This window comes from Candoia aspera, chromosome 6, assembly GCF_035149785.1.
Source record: "Candoia aspera isolate rCanAsp1 chromosome 6, rCanAsp1.hap2, whole genome shotgun sequence".
Taxonomy (NCBI): Eukaryota; Metazoa; Chordata; class Lepidosauria; order Squamata; family Boidae; genus Candoia; species Candoia aspera.
The window spans coordinates 67,549,720-67,572,783 of record NC_086158.1 but is presented as its reverse complement, the minus strand read 5'-3'; the positions used below and the strand labels follow the sequence as shown (position 1 = coordinate 67,572,783).

The following is a 23,064-nucleotide window of genomic DNA, read 5'->3' as shown; positions in this document are numbered from 1 at the left end:
TTGGAGAATAGAAAATATGGAAATATTGCACTCATATCTGACAAGTTTGTCTTAAAATTACAAAATGGGGTAGCACTTTTTTTTCTTACTGTTACTGATAAAATCTGGTCAGTGAGTCAAACAGAAGTATAGTATTTATCTCCCTAACAAACAAGTATTATGCTTTCTAGCTAAACTCTAAAATATTCTGGCCATTTGAACCAATCTAGGGTTTTTAAAATCTGGCCGCTCACTTTGAATGTATTTTTTTCTATGTATACCTTTTCATATATTTTCATTGGTTAACTGCACTGTAAAATGGTGGATTTTGTTGGATATCTGAGTTTTGATTTGCATATTGATTTAAAATTCAAATTTCTCCTTCACTCCTAGAGTGATACTTATAATTTATTTATCTGAAGTTTCTTCTATAGCTATAATGCAAGGGACAAAAAGTAATAGTTAGGTGCAAGATTTGTGTACAGTTTGAAAAATCTGTCCAGCTCCTCTACAGAAATCAGAATATTATATATGGGACAGTAACAGTGACTCACAACAGATATTAAGAGACTATAATTAGAATGTACATATTGTTATGGTGGGGACGTGGTGGCACTGCGGGTTAAACCGCTGAGCTGCCGATCAGAAGGTCGGCTGTTCGAGACCGCGCGGCGGGGTGAGCTCCCGTTGCTCGTCCCAGCTCCTGCTCACCTAGCAGTTCGAAAACATGCAAATGTGAGTAGATCAATAGGTACCGCTTCGGCGGGAAGGTAACGGCGTTCCGAGTCGTCATGCTGGCCACATGACCCGGAAGTGTCTATGACAACGCCGGCTCCAAGGCTTAGAAACGGAGATGAGCACCGCCCCCTAGAGTCAGACTCGACTGGACTTTATGTCAAGGGAAACCTTTACCTTTACCTTACATATTGTTATAATCCAGACTTACTTTCCCATTCCTAAAATAAGTTGTCTTCTCTTCCATTAACGTCACAACACTGAGAACAAGGGGCAAAGAATCACTATGTTGTCCCCAAGCTGCTGCAAATCCCAGAGAAACAAAAAGTTCTCACCCTGATCCCTTTCCATGGAAAAAGAGAAATAAAATGATTTGCTTTCACTTCTCCCACCTTCTATATAATTGCATATTGCAGTATGTCCATTTGGCTGTATGCTAAAATAAAATAAAATAATGAAATAAAATAAAATAAAATAAAATATCCAGACCATTCTTGTGACAGCAAAGCTGTCAAGTCACCTTTCCCCTACCACAACATAGTGATATTATATCTGTGATGCTCTATAAGATCACCTTCCATGTGTGCGGCCCCAAATATCTTGCTATCTGAGGGTAATATAAGATAGAGCTCCCAATTCCACATGCACAAGTTCAGTTTTTAGCAATTGGACATGTCCTCTAAAGCAAGAGTGTGTAACCCATGGCACAGGGACTGCATGTGACCTCCAGCACCCAACCTGTAGCTTTCAAAGGCCTTCCAGAATAGGCTGGGCCAAAGTTTTCAGCCTGATCTTTGCACTGGGGATTTGAAAGTTTAAGACAAAAGGCACTCATGTCATTACAACTTAATAAATTATTACCGATTCCAACATCCCAAAAACACAAGCTGATTTTTTCCATTTGAAGATGGGATATTTCAAGGGACAAAATGCAAAGCTTAAGGAACCCTATTTCTCCAGAGGCACGTATCTATTTATTTATGGAGCTTATAAAGCCACTTAAAAAGACTCTGAAACATATTAACATAAAGGACTTTGGCTCCACCCCCTCTGGTGAAATTATGGCATCACTGGCAATGCCCTTGTTTAGCCCCAGGCATGTCACAAAGGCAAGGTCTGGGTTCCTGGCTGTTTTAACAGGAGTTTTCAAACTTTTTCAGGCCATGGAATTTGTTAGTTAAAAAGACAAAAAATCCAGCTCCCCTGATCAACAGGCAAAGCACCAATGATGGAAAATTGGCAACAAAATGACTAATTAACCGTTTATTGTAAATGCAAGATTAACGTATTTGATGTAGAAAAAAGGTAAAACTTGAATTTCACAATGATTTCACAATGGGAGGTTAATGTTTTAACCAAAGAAAGCAATGTTCAGTAACTGGGATGTGATTGCTTTTCCTTGGATAGAAGTTCAATATTTTGAGCACCTGATGTTACTTGTAAACACAGATCGTGTTCCACATTTAGCTTATTTCTATGCTTGGTGTTGCTGCTGCTGCTGCTCTCACAAAGGTATGTTGGCGTAAATGGCTTAAGTATTTCAGTACTTGGCTGCTATTTTCAGGATCTTCTTTGAAAAACTCTATTCAGAAATTCTACATGAGGAAATGCTGTTTGTAAAGGGAAATCAGTCAATTTTAATTTTCTTGAAACTTGTGCCATAAACAGCAGCAGCAGCATTAGCAGCACTGAAATTATCTTCCCTCTTTCTGTTTTCACCTCTTTCAGTACTGTCTGCAATTGTAGTAGTTTGTAGTCAGTGATCCATAACTGGAAAAATGTTCACATTGAATAAATATTTACCAGGTCTACTCAAAGCACAAAATAAAATAATATGCCTATTGTTGTTTATTCGTTTAGTCACTTCCGACTCTTCGTGACTTCATGGACCAGCCCGCGCCAGAGCCTATACTGAGAGGTATATATTTATATGATGGCATGCATTTTATCAATTGTGAATGCCTGGCTGAAGCCACTTAAGCACCCATCTTCTTCCTGCCTGCTTGTCTGCCCTTGCAAACACACTTTACTCCAGAGGAGTCCCACTACAAAGGGATCTGAGGCACATTTGTACAACTGAGCACTGCAATCCTAAATTTTGTTATTAATTCCCACACAGCTCAACCAGGCTTACTCCTAAGTGGATGAGCACAGGATGCCACCTTGATATTAAGCAGACCTCTTGGGGATATGCACATGCCTACACACATATACTGTGGAAAGTGAAGAGCAAGGTACCCACTGAAATCCCTCTTGCGCTGCTAAGCAGGTTAAAAATATTGGAGTTTGGGGCAAGTAGGGAGTCATGTTTTGCACTTGTGGGAAGAGAACAGTAGCTAGTTGCCTCCTGCATGGAGAGTTTGCAAATGTTGGTGATGTAGCAAGTGAGAGGAAAAGCAGCATCAAGATGGGAATGGACGGCTAAGCGTTTTCTTCCCTTTTGTCCCACAGAACTCATTCGAGTCTTCATGGAAGCTCAAAATAGGAAAGACCCCACTCTACAGCCCCTGGTACAGCACCGTACCTAAAGGACCCAATGGCAGAAGCATATCCACTGTTTTCTCTGCCTGGTGGTGGGGATGGTGCCCATCAAGCCATGCTGTATTGCTAGTTCCATTATAATCAACCTTGCCTGAAGATACCATGGAGGTGACTAGCCCCCAATCCTTCAGTGTGACATGTAACAAGGGCAGTGACTGTTGTCAGTTGTTAGAAGTGTATCTCAGTTGTGGTAGCTCACATACCCACAGTGAAAGATCAGCATGATTGGGGTGCTGCATTTCATTTTTAGAAACTGCATATTAAAGTAGTGTATTATAAACCATATGCCATATATGATCAAAGACTGGTTTTATCAGGCACAAACTCAGAAGCAACTATATAGCATTAAACAATAGTTTAATAAGTTGTTTTCAGTTAAAAATATTCCTAAGAATTTACTGAAATATTTGTGTGAAGATTTTGGGTTTTGTAGGGCCTTCAATGACAGAGAGAAAAAATCTTTAAAAGCTTGCTAATCACATCCTTTCATCAATCAAAAGCCCTGTCAGTAATATGGTGCTCATGTCAATTTTCACCTTACCACCCAGCTACTATTTCGAATGTTCTTATCCCGTTTCCTGCTCTAATATAGATCTTTGTCGGGCCTGACTTGAAGGTGATGGAGCCCAGACCTTCTCCATCTGTCTGCATCTGGTGCCAGTTCGTCCAGAAGATTTTGGACTACTGCCCTTAGTCACTTAAAGACACTTTGGTACCTGCAGTTTCTCCAGCCCTTGGCCTCCAGCTTTTAACTGCCACCTACTCATAACTTCACACAGACAAAAGGCTGGTCTGGATCAGCATTCTGTGCAGACCTTGTTTTAAATCTTACTGTCTGATAAAGCTGATAACGAATAAAATTGATGTTAACTTCAACTGCTTAAATACCAACTTCTAAATCACTGCAACCTGCAAAATAGTGTACAAAAGTAAAAACAATTAAGCTATAAGACGTATTTGTTCAGGAGAAGGAAGAGGAGGAAGAAAACTGAAATTCCTTGGTATCAAAACCAATATGAAGATGCAGTGGCTTACCTTTTGATGTTTTCCTTGGGGTAAAAACAAGAATCACAGCCAAATCTCTTCAAATAGAGAAATCCTACTTTTCCCATGTAGCGTATTCAACGTATTTATTTCTCATATCACATATACGCTATTTGGAACAAAAATAACAGCCTTCTGACAAGCCCAATCTGCATATCAATTATACCGATATATTTTGCTCATGTAATAATAGAAACAATAGAAAGTCCTCTCAGTAATATTTTTTCCCAGGGTTTGAAGCTACTTATAATAAAGTAGAAAAGAAGAAAAGGAAGCATAGATTAGTATTGCAATAGGTGGAAGAGGAAGGGTGTTTCAAGCAAAATCTTTTAAATAAAATTTCTATTTACTTTATTAAGAATATAACAAGAAATGCAGTTAAATCTGATCATAATTCAAGGGGTTTTACTTTTCTGTATGATCTTTATGGTGCAAATATTCATGAAATGGTATATCAATCTTGTGAATTTCCTATTGTGTCAGTGTAGTTTTTAAGCAATCTCTTTTTAATAGATTTTATTCTTTTAAGTAAAGGGAAAAAATGAGCTCCTAAATTAAACTTTTCACAGAATGTATGTGGAAGGTAAAAAAGGAATAAATATTAAAACGTGCATTACATTTGGCACTAACATCACAATAACTTAGTATTCATCAAAATATTATTTTAGAAAAGTATTGATCCATCATATTTATTGGAAAACAGCTTTAATTTACTTTTCAGCTTTTAGCATGCCTATAATTTTATCATACTGACAGTAATAATCTGTTCACAGTTCTGAATTAATATTCTTCTTAAATAGGAAATTATGTTAACATCAAGCTGAAATGAGGAAGGTTCTCACATATTGCTTCCATGAATTAAGTATAAACTTTATAAATCAGATTTGTCATTTTTCATCTGACTTCTATGCATTTCATTTCGCATAATACATAGGAAACAAAAATTCTGATTGGAAGGAAAAAGTGCTTTTGCAATTCTTCTTAAGATGCTTATTACTTTCATATTGCTATTTTCCACCGTTACAGTATATAGCTCAAGACAGTGATCAAGTGCTTTTAATGCATGGCTTGGAAGTTACAGTGATTGCTGTTTTTGGAGATTTTACCAATTCTGAACTGCCAATTTGTTATTTTAGATTCCTACTATAAAATATTGCTACTATAAACTTTTTTCTTCCCCACATAGCCTTATAGAGTAGGTTTGTGAGTTGTAAGAAAGCCTTACCAGTGGAGTACTTTGTGGGACTTGTGCTTTTATAATATATTGCAATTTTGATGGAGACTGACTGGATTCTACGGAACATTTTTCCTTGCATCGGATTTTGTGTCATACACATTAAATACAAGTTGAATAGTGGGAGGGAGGAAATGACCCATTGCAAAATTCAGTTTGTTCCGTGGTCAAGGGCATCTATTTCATTATAAATGTAGTTCCACCAAAACAAATATTATTTCTGAATCTTTCATTATCTTAGTCTCTGGAAATGGACTAAACCAGCATGTGTTGGTATTAGATGCTGCCGAGCCAGCTGTCGTGCCTGGCTGCGCTGAGTCTCAGTGTCAGCAGTTCAAAGCTTGGCTGAATGGGAGGAAACTTGATAGGGCAGGGGAACCCTTTTCCAAGGGGAAAAAATAGCTTTCTTGTTCTCAAGAGGTTTTTTTTTTAAATGTGTTTTGGAGTGGGTTTTTTTTTTTAACTTTAAACTCACATATGCATTTTCCTAAACAATGCAATGCTGGCCTTCTAACTCAGTTGGGCTGAAGGTGATTTTCAAGCAAATTGCATTTTCCTGCTTGCTTCCTTCTTGGACTTGTGGTGGGAGTCACATCAGACAATACCTATTTGAACCAGACTGCTGTTGCTGTATTCTATGGTGGAAACCTCAGAATATATATCAAGACTTATGACAGGACAGAGAAAACCCTCAGAGACAGAGGACAGAAAATGGCTTTTATACTGGCAAAGCAGAGAGGCAGGACTGGAACAAATACTAGCTTTTCATGTTGTCCACTCTACTTCTAACAATAACATAATATAAATGTAAGTGTGGTATGACATAACACAACACAATTGTGCATGAGGCAGTATGCATTTAGCTCATGCCGAAGATTACAAAAGTGTCTGAAATACTATTTACTCGCATGCTGCTTCTCGTTGGGCTAAGCTTTTCAGTACGGCAAGAGCTAAGTCATGCCAAATTAAAGATATTGCACACTTATTAAGACATCATAGAAAGGCACAAGCGTTATCAGCACATGGGAAGAATGCTAAGAGCACACATGAACTGCAAGTGGATTCTTCTCTTTCTATGAAAACCCCCTAGAGGTTCTACTCTCACAGCCCCTTTCATTAGTGGTCACGCCAAGTTGTAGCATGGCCACCATTAGCAATCTCTGAAATCACAGCAAAGAAAAGCTGTTCTTCATCTTACTCAGGAACTGTAGAATTTTTCACAACACATGTGTGATATGAAGATAGTAGGCCTGTAATACTACTAGACAGCTAATTCCTGAGGCAGACGGTCTGAAGCACTGCAAATAAGGCAGCTTCGAGATTTCAACTTGGCTGTTCATTTTCAAATTCATTCTTAAACAGCAGGGAAAAAAAAGTAGTGAATGAGCATCTCCTAAACACATTGTAAAAGACATGAATCTAAATTCTTCTGAGCTATAGTGCCCTCTGTTGGAACACATGCCGACAAAGGATAAACTGCTTGGCCTACAAAGGCAAAACAAATATTGAGATACCAGCTCGTGAAAACGTGTTAGTCGGCCAACAAAATCTTTATCTTCACGCAAATGAATTTTTATCATTGTTTTAAATGCTTCACCTCCAACACTCCCTAATACTTTTTAGTGATTGCTTAGTTAAAATTGACTTTCTCTTGCTGAGTTATTTTATTTTATTTTTAAAGCTTTCCTGAGTAATGATTTTTTTCCTACTGGGCAAAATGTTAACAGAACAGCTCTTCCTATAAATAGGGCAATGCACACAAGACACACAGCCAAGATGCTGCACTCAAATTTTTGTAACCGAATCAGGTACAGATCGTGTCTTCAGTGGAAAGGAATGAAAACTTGGCTAGGTCTTTCAGTATCTCAAGAAGGAAAAACAGGTCACACTATGCCTGCGTTCTTCAAATCCTGACACAGAAGGCACTTCAACCAAGACAATCTCTAAATATTCCCACAGGATTCCCATTCATAGAATTTCCTTGGGATTACCTCAAAAAAAAAAAAAAAAGGTGAACCACAGAGAAATTCAGGGCAAGCAAGTTTTTTGCCTGGCAGAAAAAACAGGGGTCTGGACTGTCACATGGCTGATAAATCTGGTTTCAAATGATCTGCAGTTTGGTTTTGTTCTTCCCCAAACACCGATATTTATATTTTCTAGTTTCCTACCATGCTGTTGAAGAAAAAGGTGGGCTAAATAGGAGCAAAGAAACGAACTCCTCCTCGTTTTTGAGAAGAGCAAAGAAATATTGCAACCGAAAGATTTGCTCCCCCCCCGCCCACGCCACCACCCCCAAAAAAGAAAAAGAAGAAAGCTTACAGAAGTTGGCATCTGTGAGTCTTTTTGGCTCATATTCACACATTATGACTCTCCCACCCCACCCTCAAGAAAGAATACACTCAATGTGTACATATTATAAGGTTATATTTTTATCTTGGGCTTTTGCTGACACATACAAACCACTTGAGTCTTGCTTTCATGGTTTATATTGCCACCAGAAACCCTTGATAAAATACAGCCTTATATTGTACAATAGGGTATAGTTTATTTTCTCATGATATTATATACAGTATTTTATTTTTATATACAGACAACGTGTACATGCATAACAGGTTTTAATAAAGTAATTCTAACATTTGAATAACACTACATTAATGGAATAACACCACACAATAATTTTTGTTAGCAGCGAGCTTTCCCTCAAGAATGTAATAAAAACATAAAAATCAGTATTTTCATGTTGTGATTTATGAATCCCATACTGAAAATTTCAGTTTCTTGTGGTTTGTAATATTTTACTCTCACAGAGTTCTTTTTAAATAACTAGAAATTTTAGCTTCAATATCCTTTGGCTGGTACCATGTTTTTTTTCTGGTTAGTTTTATATGCTTACTGTAGTGCGTAGCTTTTGATTCTTCTTATAAGCTACCATACTGTATGACATGTTTCAACGTAAAAAGGTAAATCAAGCAAATGCTAAGCAAAAGCTGTAAGGACTACAGTGAGAAAGAATTATACTTCTAAATGACAGCAAAAGGTATCTGCTATCTTTAACTAGACTGCATAATTGTATTAAAAACATGCTGTTAAACTTTCTTATTAGCATTTATTTTTCTGCCTACATCAAGTCATGCTAAGGGAGACCAAATATTTTTATTCGTATCTCCTAAACCATCTAAAAAGAAAAACTGCGAATAGGCAATTCAATAGCCATTTCCTTTTGAATGGCTCTTCGGGTGTGTTTCATTAATAACTGTTTACGTAAAACATCATTTCAACAGTTCAAACATCAAAGAAAACAGGGGAATCTTGGGCAGCGTGCCTGGCAGAGGTACAAGCTTTTCAATCTGGACAAATACAAATCCAGGCAGGAACAGGGGGAGGTGTGTGTGTGTGTATGTAAGCTCCTGCCTTTAATTTTGCTCTCCAAATGCACGCAAAGGCTGTAGATTCCCGGTTGTCCCCTCTGTGAGCCAGATGCTTCCTTAGAGGGGCAGTTCCATCGAACATTTGCCATGTCCCTCCCACTCCCTTATCCTTGCTTTAATGGACATTAAAAATAGAACAAAACAGCACCAGAGATGGGAACAAAATACATGCACAACAGGCACAGTCCGCTGTACTCATTCTGCTGCAAAATGTAAAAACAAGAAAGGGCATACAAGCTGTATCCCCTAGGACACATTCAGCTTTTTTAATATAGTAGAGCCACCACACATTTCGCTTCGGATGTTGTATTATATTTATATGTCACTCAAATATTTACCATTTTCCTGAATTCTACTGTGTGTTCGGAAAGCTTGTTATAAGCAAAGTATCTTTGGTGATGTGCTGGGTGGTTTCACTCTGTAACAGCTGTACCTGAACTGCATCAATATGTTAACTTTTCCTTCTGAAGCTTCTCATGTGACAAAAGCCACTCTTTCAGATGACTTCCTCCCGTGTAGTTGCCAGGCTGTCCACTGCTGCAAATCACTCGGTGGCATGGTATTATAATAGGGACCTTAGAAGAAAAACATACATAAAGACACAGAAAATAAGGCTTCTGAAAAAATCCTTTCTCCCCCCTTCCCACTAGAAATGCCATTCTTGTGGTCAATATCCCTGTCCCTTTCTTAGCATCAACCTTATCCTGCAGTCTTTGTGTATGTGTGTGTATGTCACTGAGGTAGACTTCAGTGGAACAGAAAGAAGCATTCAGACAGAGAATGCAAGGCTACACACACACACACACACACACCCCTACCCACACCTATGACCTGATTTTTTTTTGCTCTGGTCTGTCCTTTTGGCCCATTCTCATGTTCAGTCTTCTAAAGGTTACAGAGTGCAGACAGGGAGATTTGCAAAGAAGCAAAATGAATTTTGTTAGTCTTCAGTGTAAAACAAATTGAACTGATATAGGTGAATCATCTAAAAAACCAAATATAGCAAAACAGAAATGACCTCCTAGTATTAATTGATAAAATGAGTGTCATTGGATGTAGATAACAATGCACCCCAAAAGTCTTAAAGAACTCAAATGAGGAAATTGCTAATCTTGTGATAAAAATATATACCTCATCACTAAAATTATCTTCCTATTGGAGGAATGGAAAGTAGCCAACGTAGCTTTCATGTTTAAAAAACTGATTTGGGTCTGAAAAGAAAAAGGGGATCCAGAAATTATTTCACTTCAAGTTGGTGTTGATAATTGGCAAAAAACATTATTAATATTACTATTTAAAATTACACAGAATAACTTCTGAGCACAAAGTTCACTCAGTCTGCTTCTCTACCCTTTGGAAGTTATTTGAAGGCATTAATAAGCATGCGACAAGAAAATCTAGAAGACATTCTATAAGCCAGATCCAGCATTTACAGGATAAAATAACTTGTGGATCAGTTTGGCAAACTAGAAATTGGCAATTCCCACATTAAATGAAGTAAGGAGAGAGTATGTCATAGACCAGTATTGGACTACTGACACTGAAATTTTTAATAAAAATAGTCGTTGGGAAGGTTGTTCATGAAGGTGGTCAACTCACTGGATAACTTTAAATGAGTGAAGATGGTGAAAACTCAAGTAGAATGGGAAAAGCCCTCAAAGCATTTCTTTAAAATGAGGGTATGACCAATTTGGCCCAGTGGTTAAGGCTCCAGGATAGAAACCAGGAGACTGAGAGTTCTAGTCCTGCCTTAGGCATGAAAGCCAGTTGGGAGACCTTGGGCCAGTCAGTCTCTCTCAGCCCAACTCACCTCACAGGGTTGTTGTTGTGGGGAAAATAGGAGGAGAAGGAGTATTTGGTATGTTTGCCACTTTGAGTTATTTAGAAAAATAATAAAGGTGGGATAAAAAAATAAAAAATAAATAAAAAACAATGGTAATTTATGTTCAAAGTAATTAAATAAGTATACACAGATACTTATGGAATCTGAACTTTTAGGGTCTGTACAGGAAGGCAATTTAAGCTCTTATGATGAATAGCTTAATTAAACCAACAACTTTGTGCATAGCAGCAACGAAAAGGGCCAATCCCATGCCAGGAATGATTAAGAATACGATTTTTAAAAAAATCCATTATCACCATGCCTTTATAACAATCTAAGCTCTGGCTGAATTTAGAGAGCAAGGCAAACCTCTGGTTGCATCATTTCACCAATATTCTGTATGTCTGTAAAATGTATGAAAGTAGCAACATTAGTATTTGGACTACTATCCACATAAAGACAGGATGGAAAGCGTAATGCTTTACAGTTTAGAAAATCTGAACATGATAAGAGATTTTAATAATTTTAAAAATTATGATACATACCATAAAGAAAATGGATACATTATTCCTTTCCTTGTTTTAGAATACTAGAACTTGGGGTCATAGCTAATAAAATTGATTGATGGTGCATTTAGGACAGATGAAAGAATAACGCAGATAAACAAGGAATGTTCTAACATAAAATGTGATTATGATCACTGGTTTAGATGCCATTAATAGGATTATAAGACAATCATGGCTGATAGTCATGTACTTTGAGTTCTGAAGAGTCTAAGATTTAAGTCAGGGGTCTCTATGTTCTTACTGAATTTCATAGTTACGTGCATACACACATATGTGGATGGATGTACACTCGGAAATTTTCTTTTTTCTTTCAGATGCTTTGGGTTTGCCACTGGATTATTTTTCTTTTCAGTTTGCACTTTTTAATGCATGTCTTTTATTTTATGAGAGAGAAAGAGAATGAATGAGGGACTGCAGCCCTTCTTTAATTTGCTTACACTTTCTTTATAAGGCCTATGGTAAGATACGTCAGGTCATCTGCTAACAGGCTGTTTATTTCCTTTTTCCATATTCCTTTCCATGTGGATAATATCCCAGATTCAAACTAAAATACAGTCAAAAGTAATATTGACTTTTTAAAACATCTCAATAATTACATACGTAGTCCTTCTTAGGAATAATCTATAAAGTTAAACACTAGAGAAGGAAATATTTGCCTTCTCTCCTTTATAATGTCTCACATCAGAAATCAAGTATATTTAACATGTAAAACTGAACCACAGTGACTGTTAAGAAGTGCTGTACTAAATCAGACAAGAGGCCAATTTGTTCCAACATTTTGTTTCCAAAAAGCTATGATTAAGCTAGAAAGTAGGATATGAGTACAATAGCCAGTTCAGGCTTGAGCTCCCCAGTGGCTGTTAGCAAGAGAGATGCTGCCTCTGATACTGGAGAAATTACATAGACTTCATGATTAACCTAACATATAGCATATAACAGATATAACAGATAACACCTAATAGGACATACTGTATAGCATGGCATAACGTAATCTTTATTTCCGTCATAAACCAGCCTAATCTTCATGATTAGTAGTTTTATTCTCCATGGATCTGTCTAATCCTTTTATAGAAATGTTAGTGGCCATCAATGCTTGGCATGGTAGCAAATTCCAAAGTTTTACTACACATCACATGAAGAAGCATTTCTTTTTATCTGTCCAGAAACTCCCACCCTTATATAATAATGAAAGATGTAGAAACCACAGCATTTACTTTGACTGCCCCCCCCCAGCTGCTGCTTACTTCTAATAAACCACATTTATATTGCACAGATATTAAACTATTTCCAAGATTCATCCTACTCCAGGATTTATTTTTTTAAATGTTGTACCACATTGGTTAGGTTTAGTAACCGATTGTAGCAACATGTTCAGGCAACCCCTTAAGAAAACGGAACCTGATAGTCTGATATGGACATACAGAGAAGGCCTGCTGAGGGTCCCTACTCCTTGTGAGGTACCTGAAGTGAAGACCAAACAAAGGTTTCTTCACTGGTGGTCCCTGGGCTACAGAACACCTTTCTCCTGAAAACATGGGTGGCCTCAACCCTCCTTGGTTTTAGGAAGTAAGTAAAAGTAGTACTATTTTACTTCCAGAGCCTAGTTGTGTCTGGACACCTATTATAGGAGTTTGTGCTGTATTGTAATGCATTGTATTGTACTCTGTTGTGTTGTGTGGTTTACTTCCCAGAGTCTGTATGGATTTGGGTAGCTTATAAATGCTTTATATAAATACATATTTTTTTAAAATGAAAAATCTCAGATGGTGCCATATGGTTTGGTGATTCATCTGTTATGCATTTGATGATAAACATAATTTTTTGTCATTACTAGTTGCTTTTTTTCAGGCACTTTCTTGAAAGTATTAATTTAGGCTAGGTTCTGCCCTGTACTCCTATAAGAATGTCCGATGTAAATAATTCACACAACTTCTTTCAACCTCCTTAACCTTTTTGAAGTACACTGTTAAACTTCCTTTTCATTTAACTCTAAAAAAGGATTCTCACATTGACAATGGAATAGCAACTGTTAGGTGTACAAACATCAAGGACAGCCTGGCTCACCTTCAAGAGATTGGTGCCCTCACGGTTACTCCAAAAGAGTGGGAGGAAGCCAAAACTTAACAATTTGTTCTTCTACAGTCCTAATTGTTGCTAGAGAGATCTGGCATCAGCTGGCTACCTATCTATTTTCTTGTTTCTACTATATCTAAATTACTGTTGTCCATATTGTTATATGTGATAGGCATCTCTTCTTGACTTCTCAATTATTTTGGGGTGGGGTAGTAACTCTGATTTAAAAAATTGAACTGAGCTAGGGAAAAGACAGCTGGAAGAAAAAACACTTGCAGGAAAGCCACCACTACATCTACTAAGCACATAAATGGCACTTCACACTGTCATATGTTTGAAGGTATGAGTTTGCTGCCATCACAAGAAGTTTAATTTTGCAATGAATAAAACACTAGATAAGTGTCATGTGCCAGGAATTAAAAAGGCTACATCATTTTGCCAATTACTTTTTGCATTTAAAGTTTGGGAGATTCAGCCCCAGTAATCGTATACACTTCTGAATGTCTTTTCAGTGATTGAATTTTCAGTATTAGAAGGTTCAACAGGTATATCATATCATAGTTAGCACACAAACCAGTCTAATTCTCATGATAACTACTTTTCAAATCAAGTAACTGTGTAAATGTTCCTACAATTCCATAACTTATTAGTGGATTTGTTAATGACTCTCCCTGGGTAGCTCTAAATGAGTTTCATCTTGTATGGCCAAATTCTGCCTTTTGGAAGACTGTTGTACACACTTTTCTGATGAATCTATTTCTCTTGAAAATATTCTTCTTGATTTTCAGGGTGAAAATTAAATCTTTTGACAGAAGGTCTGTACAGTGAAATAAAGAGAAATTGAGAGTAACTAATAAAAAGTATCAGTACATAATCAGGGACATTATGTATACACTATACAATGCTAGGTGAGGGTCACATTATTTTTTGATACAGGCATTTCTACAGGATCTATAGAACATCACAACAAACACTTCACAAGGTAGAATACTGCTATAACATTCATCATATATGAAAGAAAGAAAAAGAAAGAAAGAAAGAAAGAAGGAAAGAAAGAAAGAAAGAAAGAAAGGGAGGGAGAAGGGCCAGCAAGCAGACAAGTTTGGGGTACATAAAATAAAAACCTCCCTTCATATTGTATTGTAATTGGCATCTCAAAAAATGAGTTGAGAATAGTATCTCTGAATGATTTTCACTGTGTTTTTATTTTGTTTTGCTTGTTTTCCTCTTATTTTATATTTTTTACTATGTTGTTAGTTACCTTGGTTGATCTTTATGGATGGAAAGCTGGAATATAAATCAAAGAAATAAATAACAGTAACATTTTAGATGGTTCTATGTTACCTTGTCCTATTGTATAATCTGCATAACAAGACTGTTTTTAAAAAGTGGCAGGCTAATTTGCTGAACTTTATATATCAATTATTTTATCATTCATAAGGCAAGGATTTTTCCTTCAGCTCCAAAGGGTAGGTATTCCTATTTTATTTTCTCAATCCCCAATTTGCTTTTGTATAGGTCACATTTACATGATCCATATACAGTACACTGATTTGCAGTGTATGCACTTTTTTCCTTATAAATATCTGGTCAAATTGGCTGGTCAAAAAGGACTAGGGGACCTAGATTATTATTCTATAAACTGCAAATCATTTAAAATACTGTCATTTTCAGTAATAATTACAAAAATTACAACAGCTGCCTTTTTAAAATCACAACTAAATGTTTAGAAATGCAGACAACTAAGTGCAAAAGAGAACAGGATATAAACTTTTCAGTTAAATCATGAACACAAGAGCATTTTCAGAGAAAAAAGGGCAGTTAACCTTGAACTGCATGCACATGTTTCGAACAGGACTTGTAGGCTCCAGGGAGGTTCACTCTACTATATCCACATTGGGTCCTACATTACCTAACAGAGGAATTCCCTTTATGCTGGCTTTATTGTTTTAAACTGTATTTGTGTCTGTATCTGTATTTCACCCTTTGTGAAAATACATGGTGAAGTGAAGTAACTTTTGTGATGTATGAAGTAACTGTCTAGGACATCTAACAATGGTTCTACCCATCCAAAGAGGAGTTCAGCAGGACTGCAGTTTAGCCCCATTACATATAACTTGGTGGGCTGGTTAAAAAACTTGGTCTTCCACCCTCCTCACCCCCAACCTAAAGGAGAAACTTGTCAACACTGTATTGTATGAAAATGATGTGGTGTAATGGTTGCCTATTCTAAAACACCATCAGATTCATGAGTAGGAATTCAAAGATATCTGATTTATTAAAGAATAGTGTGCAGGATCACAGAGAAAGCTGAAAATGATGAAAGCGCACCAAATTCAAACTAAAAACCCTGGGTGCAAATGAAATCCCTCCCCCCGTAGAATCTTCTCAAGTTCACAATCCCAGGTGCTCCTAATGGATTCTGATGGTCTGAGGGAAAAGTCCTTGAGCAGAGAAAATAACCCAAACACATTCCATTGTACTGATTTCACATACAGAGCTTGGTACAAGGTCTCACAGCAGCTCCCTCCCCAACAGAAACGCGCGTCAGCACCATGGCATGTGAAACATTACAATGTATAAACTACATTGAATCAGTGAACATGACATACTGCCCCCCCACAAATGAAGAATACATTAAGCAGCAGGCTTCAAAGGATAAGCAAGGTGGAAACGGTTAACTAAATCAGGAGCATTAACATGGTGGGCAGACACCCATTCAGGATGAGGAAAGTGTTTCCATCGGACCAGATACTGCAGGGTGCCTCAAAGCTTGTGAGAATCAACAATGTCCTTGACTTCAAAGTGTTGTTGGCCGTCAATCATAATTGGAGCAGGAGAAGGAGGTTGAGGGTGCCAACACGGTGAGTGGTGCACAGACTTAAGCAAGCTGCAATAGAAAACAGGGTGCAAGCGTTTCAAATTGTGAGACAGTTCCAATTTAACAGTAACTGGATTGACAAGATGAACAACAGGAAAAGGACCAATGAATTTGGGAGCAAGTTTTTTAGAGGGTTGAGGTGATTTGATAAATTTAGTAGATAGATACACGTGATCCCCAACTTTGAAGTCGTGTTGTAAAGAACGATGCTTATCAGCTTGAGACTTGTAAGCAGCCTGGGCATCAGACAAAGCTTGTTGAATTACCGGCCAGGAATCAGACAGTTTAACAGCCCAGTCAGATGCAGAACATGTTTGGGAAGGGGGCTGTGGCAGTTCAGGGATGGGAAAAAAGTCGTGACCGGAGACCACACAAAAAGGGGTTTGTCTGGTACTTTGATGCACAGCATTGTTGTAAGCAACTTCAGCAAAAGGTAACAACTCCACCCAATCGTCCTGATGGTAGTTAATGTACGCTCTAAGAAACTGTTCAAGAGTGGCATTTAAAATCTCAGTAGAACTGTCAGTCTGTGGATGGGACGATGTGGACAGTGCTTGTTTAGTGCCAATCAATTTTAAAAATGATTTCCAAAATTGGGAAGTAAACTGTGCCACGGTCAGAAATTAAATGGGAGGGGCTACTGTGGAGGCGGTAGATGTGGTGGAGAAATAGGCGCGCTAATTGTGGGGCTGACGGGATGGATGCACATGGAATGAAATGAGCTTGTTTAGAGAAAAAAATCCTTTACAACCCAAATGACAGTTTTCTTCTGACTGGGAGGTTGGTCCATAATGAAATCCATAGAAATCTCATCCCAGGGGTGGGATGGGCTGGCCACTGGCTGTAGAAGACCCTGTGGTTTCCCCCCTTTTTGTTTTGACATGGCACAAACAGGACAGGAAGCAACATAGTCTTTTACATCACGTCTTAAGGTTGGCCACCAAAATTGACGGCGAACCAAATGCAGGATGCTGGAAGGGGAAACTAGGCAATTCCAAAGCAGCAACCAGATCAGGGTGAATTAAACACCTGGAACACCCAGAATCAACTAAAGCCCAGACCTCTGTAGTTTTTGTGCGGGAACCCAATTTCACTTTTACTGCTAAAGTGGGACAGTCAGCACTCACCATAGCACCTTCGCGCCCATCCTCTTCCACCTGCCCACTGGCGCCCTTCATGGCAGGTGGCTGGCGTTTCCCGCCGGCTCCTTAGAGTTGTCTTCAGCCTCTCCCAAGAAGTAGATTACTTCTTCAGCATCAGCTGTCCCTTTGGTTGCTGTCATTCACCGTGAGGGGGGGGCGATTTGGCTGGCGGCTTCCCCGCTTGATCTCCAGCCTTGGCTTTTGGGCAATCAGCTGCTCGATGGCCCTCCTTTCCACATTGGAGACACTGACCCCTCGCGTAGCGCCGATCTCTCTCCTCATCCCAGGCTCTATAGCTTGGCTGGGCAGCAGTCGCAGCACTTCGGGGTCCTCTCATGGTGGCGGGTGGTTTTTCATGTTTTCTAGTTTGCATGAAGGTATGCTGAGCGTGCTCAACCTTTCCTGCCAGACAGATCCAGTCGTACAATGACTCGGGGTCGTCTCTACACAATGCCCAACGCAGGACGTCCCAGTTGAGTCCTTCTTTAAAACGCTCTATTAGAGCTGACTCAGACCAGTCAGTGATTTTCCCAGCCAGAGCTTTAAACTCTAGGGCGTAATCAGCTACTGACATTTGGCCCTGGGTAAGATCCTTCAGCACCTTCTTAGCTCTTGCCTTGGTCAGAGGATCTTCAAAATGCAGCTTTAACGCCCACATGAAATCATCAAAATAATCAAGTGCAGGGGAGTCAGCATCACTTAATTGGACATACCAGTCAGCCGCTCGATCCTTCAACTTGGTGGCAATGGCAGTTATTTTAGCCTCTTCGGAAGGGAAGCATGCCCCAAACTGCCTCATATAACTTTTAGCATTAGTTAAAAAGAAAGATAACTTTGTTAGATCCCCATCAAATTTGACAGAAAAGTCTCTCACTCCACCTCCGGTTGGAGTGGAACCGGCAGGCGCTTGAGTGGTTTGGCCCCAGGTTACAGTAGCTTCCCTTTACGGGGTGGAGATACTGATGGCCGGGCTCTGCAGGGTGGAGATTCATCCCGGAGCTGTCTCCAGCCCCGCTCCGCCAGCGGTCTGGATGGGAGGATGGGGGATGGTTGCGGGAAGCTGGGATCTCCTCCGTGTCCCCCTTGCCCCTCCAGTGACAAAGACAGGTTTTTCAACATGTACTCCATCAATTCTATTTTGGCTTCCACCACTCTTAGTCTCTCAGGGATTCGAGAGTCCCCTCTCCTTCACGTGCCAGGTTTCCTCTCAGTTGACACCATAGTAGATTCTTTGTCTGGGGTTAGTGGGAACCGATACTTCCAGGATGTCCCTGACGTCCCTGGTTGGGGTTCCCCCACTTCATCCAAGGTGATCAACTCTGCGAGCAATTCGCTGGGTGCTGGTTGCTTTGGCTCTTCCCTGTTGTCAGATTCCTCTGCATCAGAATTGGAATTCGATTCATCCCTTGACAGGTCTCAGGATTCTGAAGGTTCTGTGGTGAGATTCAGTTCTCCGCTCTTGACCGTCGACTCGGGCATCAAGCTAGCTGTCTCCCCAAGTCCCCCGGTCGTGGATTTTGACTCAGCCATCGTTAACTATTTTCCCTCACAAGAGACTGATCTTGGTAGGAGCTAACGGTACAACTTTGGGGATTCTCAGCTTTATGTAATGGTTGCCTATTCTAAAACACCATCAGACTCATGAGTAGGAATTCAAAGATATCTGATTTATTAAAGAATAGTATGCAGGATCACAGAGAAAGCTGCGAATAATGAAAGCGCACCAAATTCAAACTAAAAACCCTCGGTGCAAATGAAATCCCTCCCCCTGTAGAATCTTCTCAAGTTCACAATCCCAGGTGCTCCTAATGGTTTCTGATGGTCTGCGGGAAAAGTCCTTGAGCAGAGAAAATAACCCAAACACATTCCATTGTACTGATTTCACATACAGAGCTTGGTACAAGGTCTCACAGCAGCTCCCTCCCTGTCATGACTAAGGATGGCGAGCAGGGGGCTCCCATGCAGGCTGTTAAGCGCATGCGTAGCACTGAGGAATTAGGTAGCCATTCAAAGAGACACAGATCGGGACCGCCTTAACCTTTGGGGTTTATATGGCTGGGTTTTTCCCATGCTTATTCAGTTTGTTAGGATTCCTGTTATGTACTAGCAATAAACATTAGAGACCAGTTCCTTGTCTCAGCGTGTTTCCTGGCAGTTAGGACACTCCCCAACAGAAATGCGCGTCAGCGCCATGGCATGTGAAATGTTACGATGTATAAACTACATTGAATCAGTGAACATGACATGTGGTTATTCTCTTCAGGACTCCAGCAGCCCTGAAGACTTTTAGCAATTCTGCATGGAAGACAGACAGGAAATGAGGGAGACTACAGTATGAGAACCAGGCAGAGATGGAGGAAGAAGTGGAGGAGGAGGAATTCAGTGGATGCAAGAAGGCAAAGCCCAGTCCAGATGTGGGGATGTTGGAAGGACAGTTTCAAAGGGTTGGTGCCTTAATGGGCATGCTATAGATCTGCCTGAGAACTTTTCCAGTTTTCAAGATTATGTTTTGCCCTAATTAGTAGTAAAGATTCCTTTTTGAAATCTGTATGATTCTCACTTGAATTTGCTGGCTACATTGGGGTTGACAGGAAATAAACAACAAAAAAAGTGAAATCTTGAATTTTACTAGGAGACTACAGGGTAAAACATAATCTTGAAAACTATAAAAGTTCTAAGGCAGACCTATAGCACTTGCTCAGCTGGCAGACAGATGAGTATCTAATTGAACAAGTGGCATGCTTTAAGTATTTGGGTTGATTTTTCATTCCACTGGTAGCAGAAAGGCACATGCAACATGCTCTGCCCTATATGATTTGAAGAGTTCATCTGCCATTCTTAAATTTCTAAGAAGATGAAAATTACATCCCTGATGCTCTTGTTTCAAGCAAAGATACTGTCACAAATGCTCAGTTAGGCCATTTTTGTGACCGTAATAAATTAGAATGGATTCAATCGAAAATTTTAAAATGAACATTCCAGGTCCCATGTTGTGTTACAAATGCTATCTTGTGTCTTGAGGCTGGTCTTGTAAAAGTAAAGATTAGAAAGTGGAAAGTTATATTTAACAACTGGTTATGGCTCTTCTATTTTCTTGCTGGACTAGCTTCTTTAATCATATATCCTGTATGGAAGAGGTCACAGACAATGAAACAAACACCCTTCAATCTAACTTCCTTAAGATACGAAAAGGCTTGTACTATGCTGAAACAAGGAATACAGGATACAGAGGAACAGGCTGACACAGATACGATGGCCAATCTTTTGTTTTCTGATAACTGGTAGCACATAGTGGCACTGGTAGTATGCATATTATGCTCTCTCTTCTATAATACTGGAGGGGAGCTAAAAGAAGACTCCATACTGTATTTGGGATAACTATTTCCATCAACAGTAAATGAACAAACAGTCAAGGAATACGCTGCAGACCACCACTTGGCAGAGCAGCCTTGAAGGCCTTGGGAAAGATATTCAAATGCAATTATGTCTCAGAATTGTGCAAACCATGGTATTCCCTGTGACACTCTATGGAAGTGAAACTTAGAATTTGAAGAAGCAGGATAGGATTGACACATTTGAACTTTAGTGTTGGAGAAGACTCCTGAGAATAGTGCAGACAGCCAAGAAAATAAATCATTGAGCAAATCAACCCAGAATCCTCATCCAAGGCACAAATGACCAGGCTCAAATTATCCTACTTCAGACACATTATTCAAAGACCTAACTGTTTGGAAAAGGCTTTAATGCTGGGGAAGGTAGAAGGAAAGAGAAGAAGACGACCAGCAGCAAGGTGGATTAACTCAGTTACGGTGGTGATGAGTGCACCATTGGAAGATCTGAAAGACCAGGTTAGGGAGAAATCATTCTGGAAAAAAATCTATGTGGTTACTAGGAGTTGAAAATGACTTGATGGCAGCTAATCAATGTCCTTGTGAAGCCAGGAAGTTGAGTCCAGAGATCCTATCTTCCTCAGATCCTATCTTCTTAAAATGTCCATGATATTTTTCCCTCCCTATATTGTCAAGGTGGCCAGATTTTCCTGGTCAAGTATATTTCTGTATATTATTATTCGAACCATAATTCCTCAATTACATACAAAGTGTCTGCTTTTGGGTAGGAACTGACTAAACTAAGACATGGCAAAAGATCAGACAAAGTTCAGCAGGTCCATCTATTCCATCACTGCTGTTTAATTTTAGTTCCCTGATATATTCTAACTGTTCTTCTATACTTTGGTAAGCTCTGAAATAATACTTAGGTAAGTACATTATTTGGGTACCAGTGCTAAAATCTGTAGCATTTGTGCCTGATAGGTTCACATGCTGTATTAGGTGGTTAAAGCTATCATGTTTTATACTTTGATGTTGGTAATACTAACCCTTAGTTATTTGTTACATTTATTTATTTATTTAATTTTATTTATTTATTTTTTATCCCACCTTTATTATTTTTACAAATAACTCAAGGCAGCGAACATACCTAATACTCCTTCCTCCTCCTATTTTCCCCACAACAACCCTGTGAGGTGGGTGGGCTGAGAGAGAGAGACTGGCCCAAAGTCACCCAGCCGGCTTTCATGCCTAAGGCGGGACTGGAACTCATGGTCTCCTGGTTTCTAGCCTGGAGCCTTAACCACTAGACCAAACTGGCTCTCTATTTTATGGCTTATGATTATTTTTGCTTTGCTGATTACCTCCAATCGTTTAGGGGTTTTAATTTTTTTAGAATTAAGTTTTATATCTTTTTATTTTATATTTTATATAGTATTTTGCTCCACCATAGCTTTTATAGTCTTACCATTAATACTAACTACAATTCCAATATATAGATCTTAGTGCTATAATGTTTTATAGTTTTGTGTTTGCAGTTTTAACTATTAGTCATTCCTTATACTTTATGGTCTAGGCTGCTATTACTGGAATGGTCGCAAACCCTCATATTCTATGTTATGCTGATCAATGACCCAAATAAAGATGAATTAATTAATATTCCAAGGTTGGTAACTTAGTATTTCAAACCATATTTTCAGTGTATAGGAGCATCACATTTTTTTTAAGGAAGATAATAAACATCGCTTATTATTTTTGGGGAAGAAAACTGACATAGGAAAATACCAGGAAGAATGTGGGACTATAACTTCCCAACAAACCACCTAAAGCTCACCTTTAAAAAACAAAACAAAAACACTATTTTTGAAAGTTTTGATGAAGACATCTTTCATGTCTACAACTCTGATGCTCTTTTTCATTATGACAAGGATGAGGAATGATTTTGCAGTATGGCTCACATGTATTTTAAACACAATTTTCTTGTCTACACAGTTGTCTAGGAAGAGGAAGGCAAAACAATCAAGACAGCAGCTGTGGGTGCATGATCAAAGCCCTGCACCTTATTTACATGTATCATACCTATGGGATGCACATGAAAAGGGACAGGCTTAGGTTGTGTGGTCACCCTGTTGACTTTTTTGACCCCACCCCCCAGGATATTCTTGCTTACTCACCAGGTGTTATAATAGGTGGGGCATTTGCAGTATCACATCCCTGAAGGAGGTGGGGCTGGGAAAGCATTGCTGCCGTTATTTGGTGGGTTGCCACTGCATTTCAGTTGCACAATGGT

The 23,064-nt window shown here is 39.0% G+C and overlaps 1 protein-coding gene and 1 long non-coding RNA gene across 4 annotated transcripts in view; one reads left to right on the top strand and one right to left on the bottom strand.

Moving 5' to 3' along the window:
- Nucleotides 1-2,181: 2,181 nt before the first annotated feature.
- On the top strand, nucleotides 2,182-3,953 carry LOC134499495 (uncharacterized). Its single transcript, XR_010068153.1, has 3 exons — nucleotides 2,182-2,226; nucleotides 2,575-2,632; nucleotides 3,848-3,953. It is a non-coding gene; the product is annotated as an uncharacterized LOC134499495 (long non-coding RNA).
- Nucleotides 3,954-8,131: 4,178 nt separating this feature from the next.
- MGMT (O-6-methylguanine-DNA methyltransferase) overlaps nucleotides 8,132-23,064 on the bottom strand; it is a 220,730-nt gene continuing 205,797 nt past the window's right edge. For all 3 annotated transcript variants that reach the window (XM_063307348.1, XM_063307350.1, XM_063307349.1), the window contains one exon: nucleotides 8,132-9,536. In XM_063307348.1, coding sequence (XP_063163418.1) covers nucleotides 9,405-9,536 — 132 coding nt within the window. In that variant the 3' untranslated portion in view covers nucleotides 8,132-9,404. The remainder of the gene's footprint in view (nucleotides 9,537-23,064) is intronic.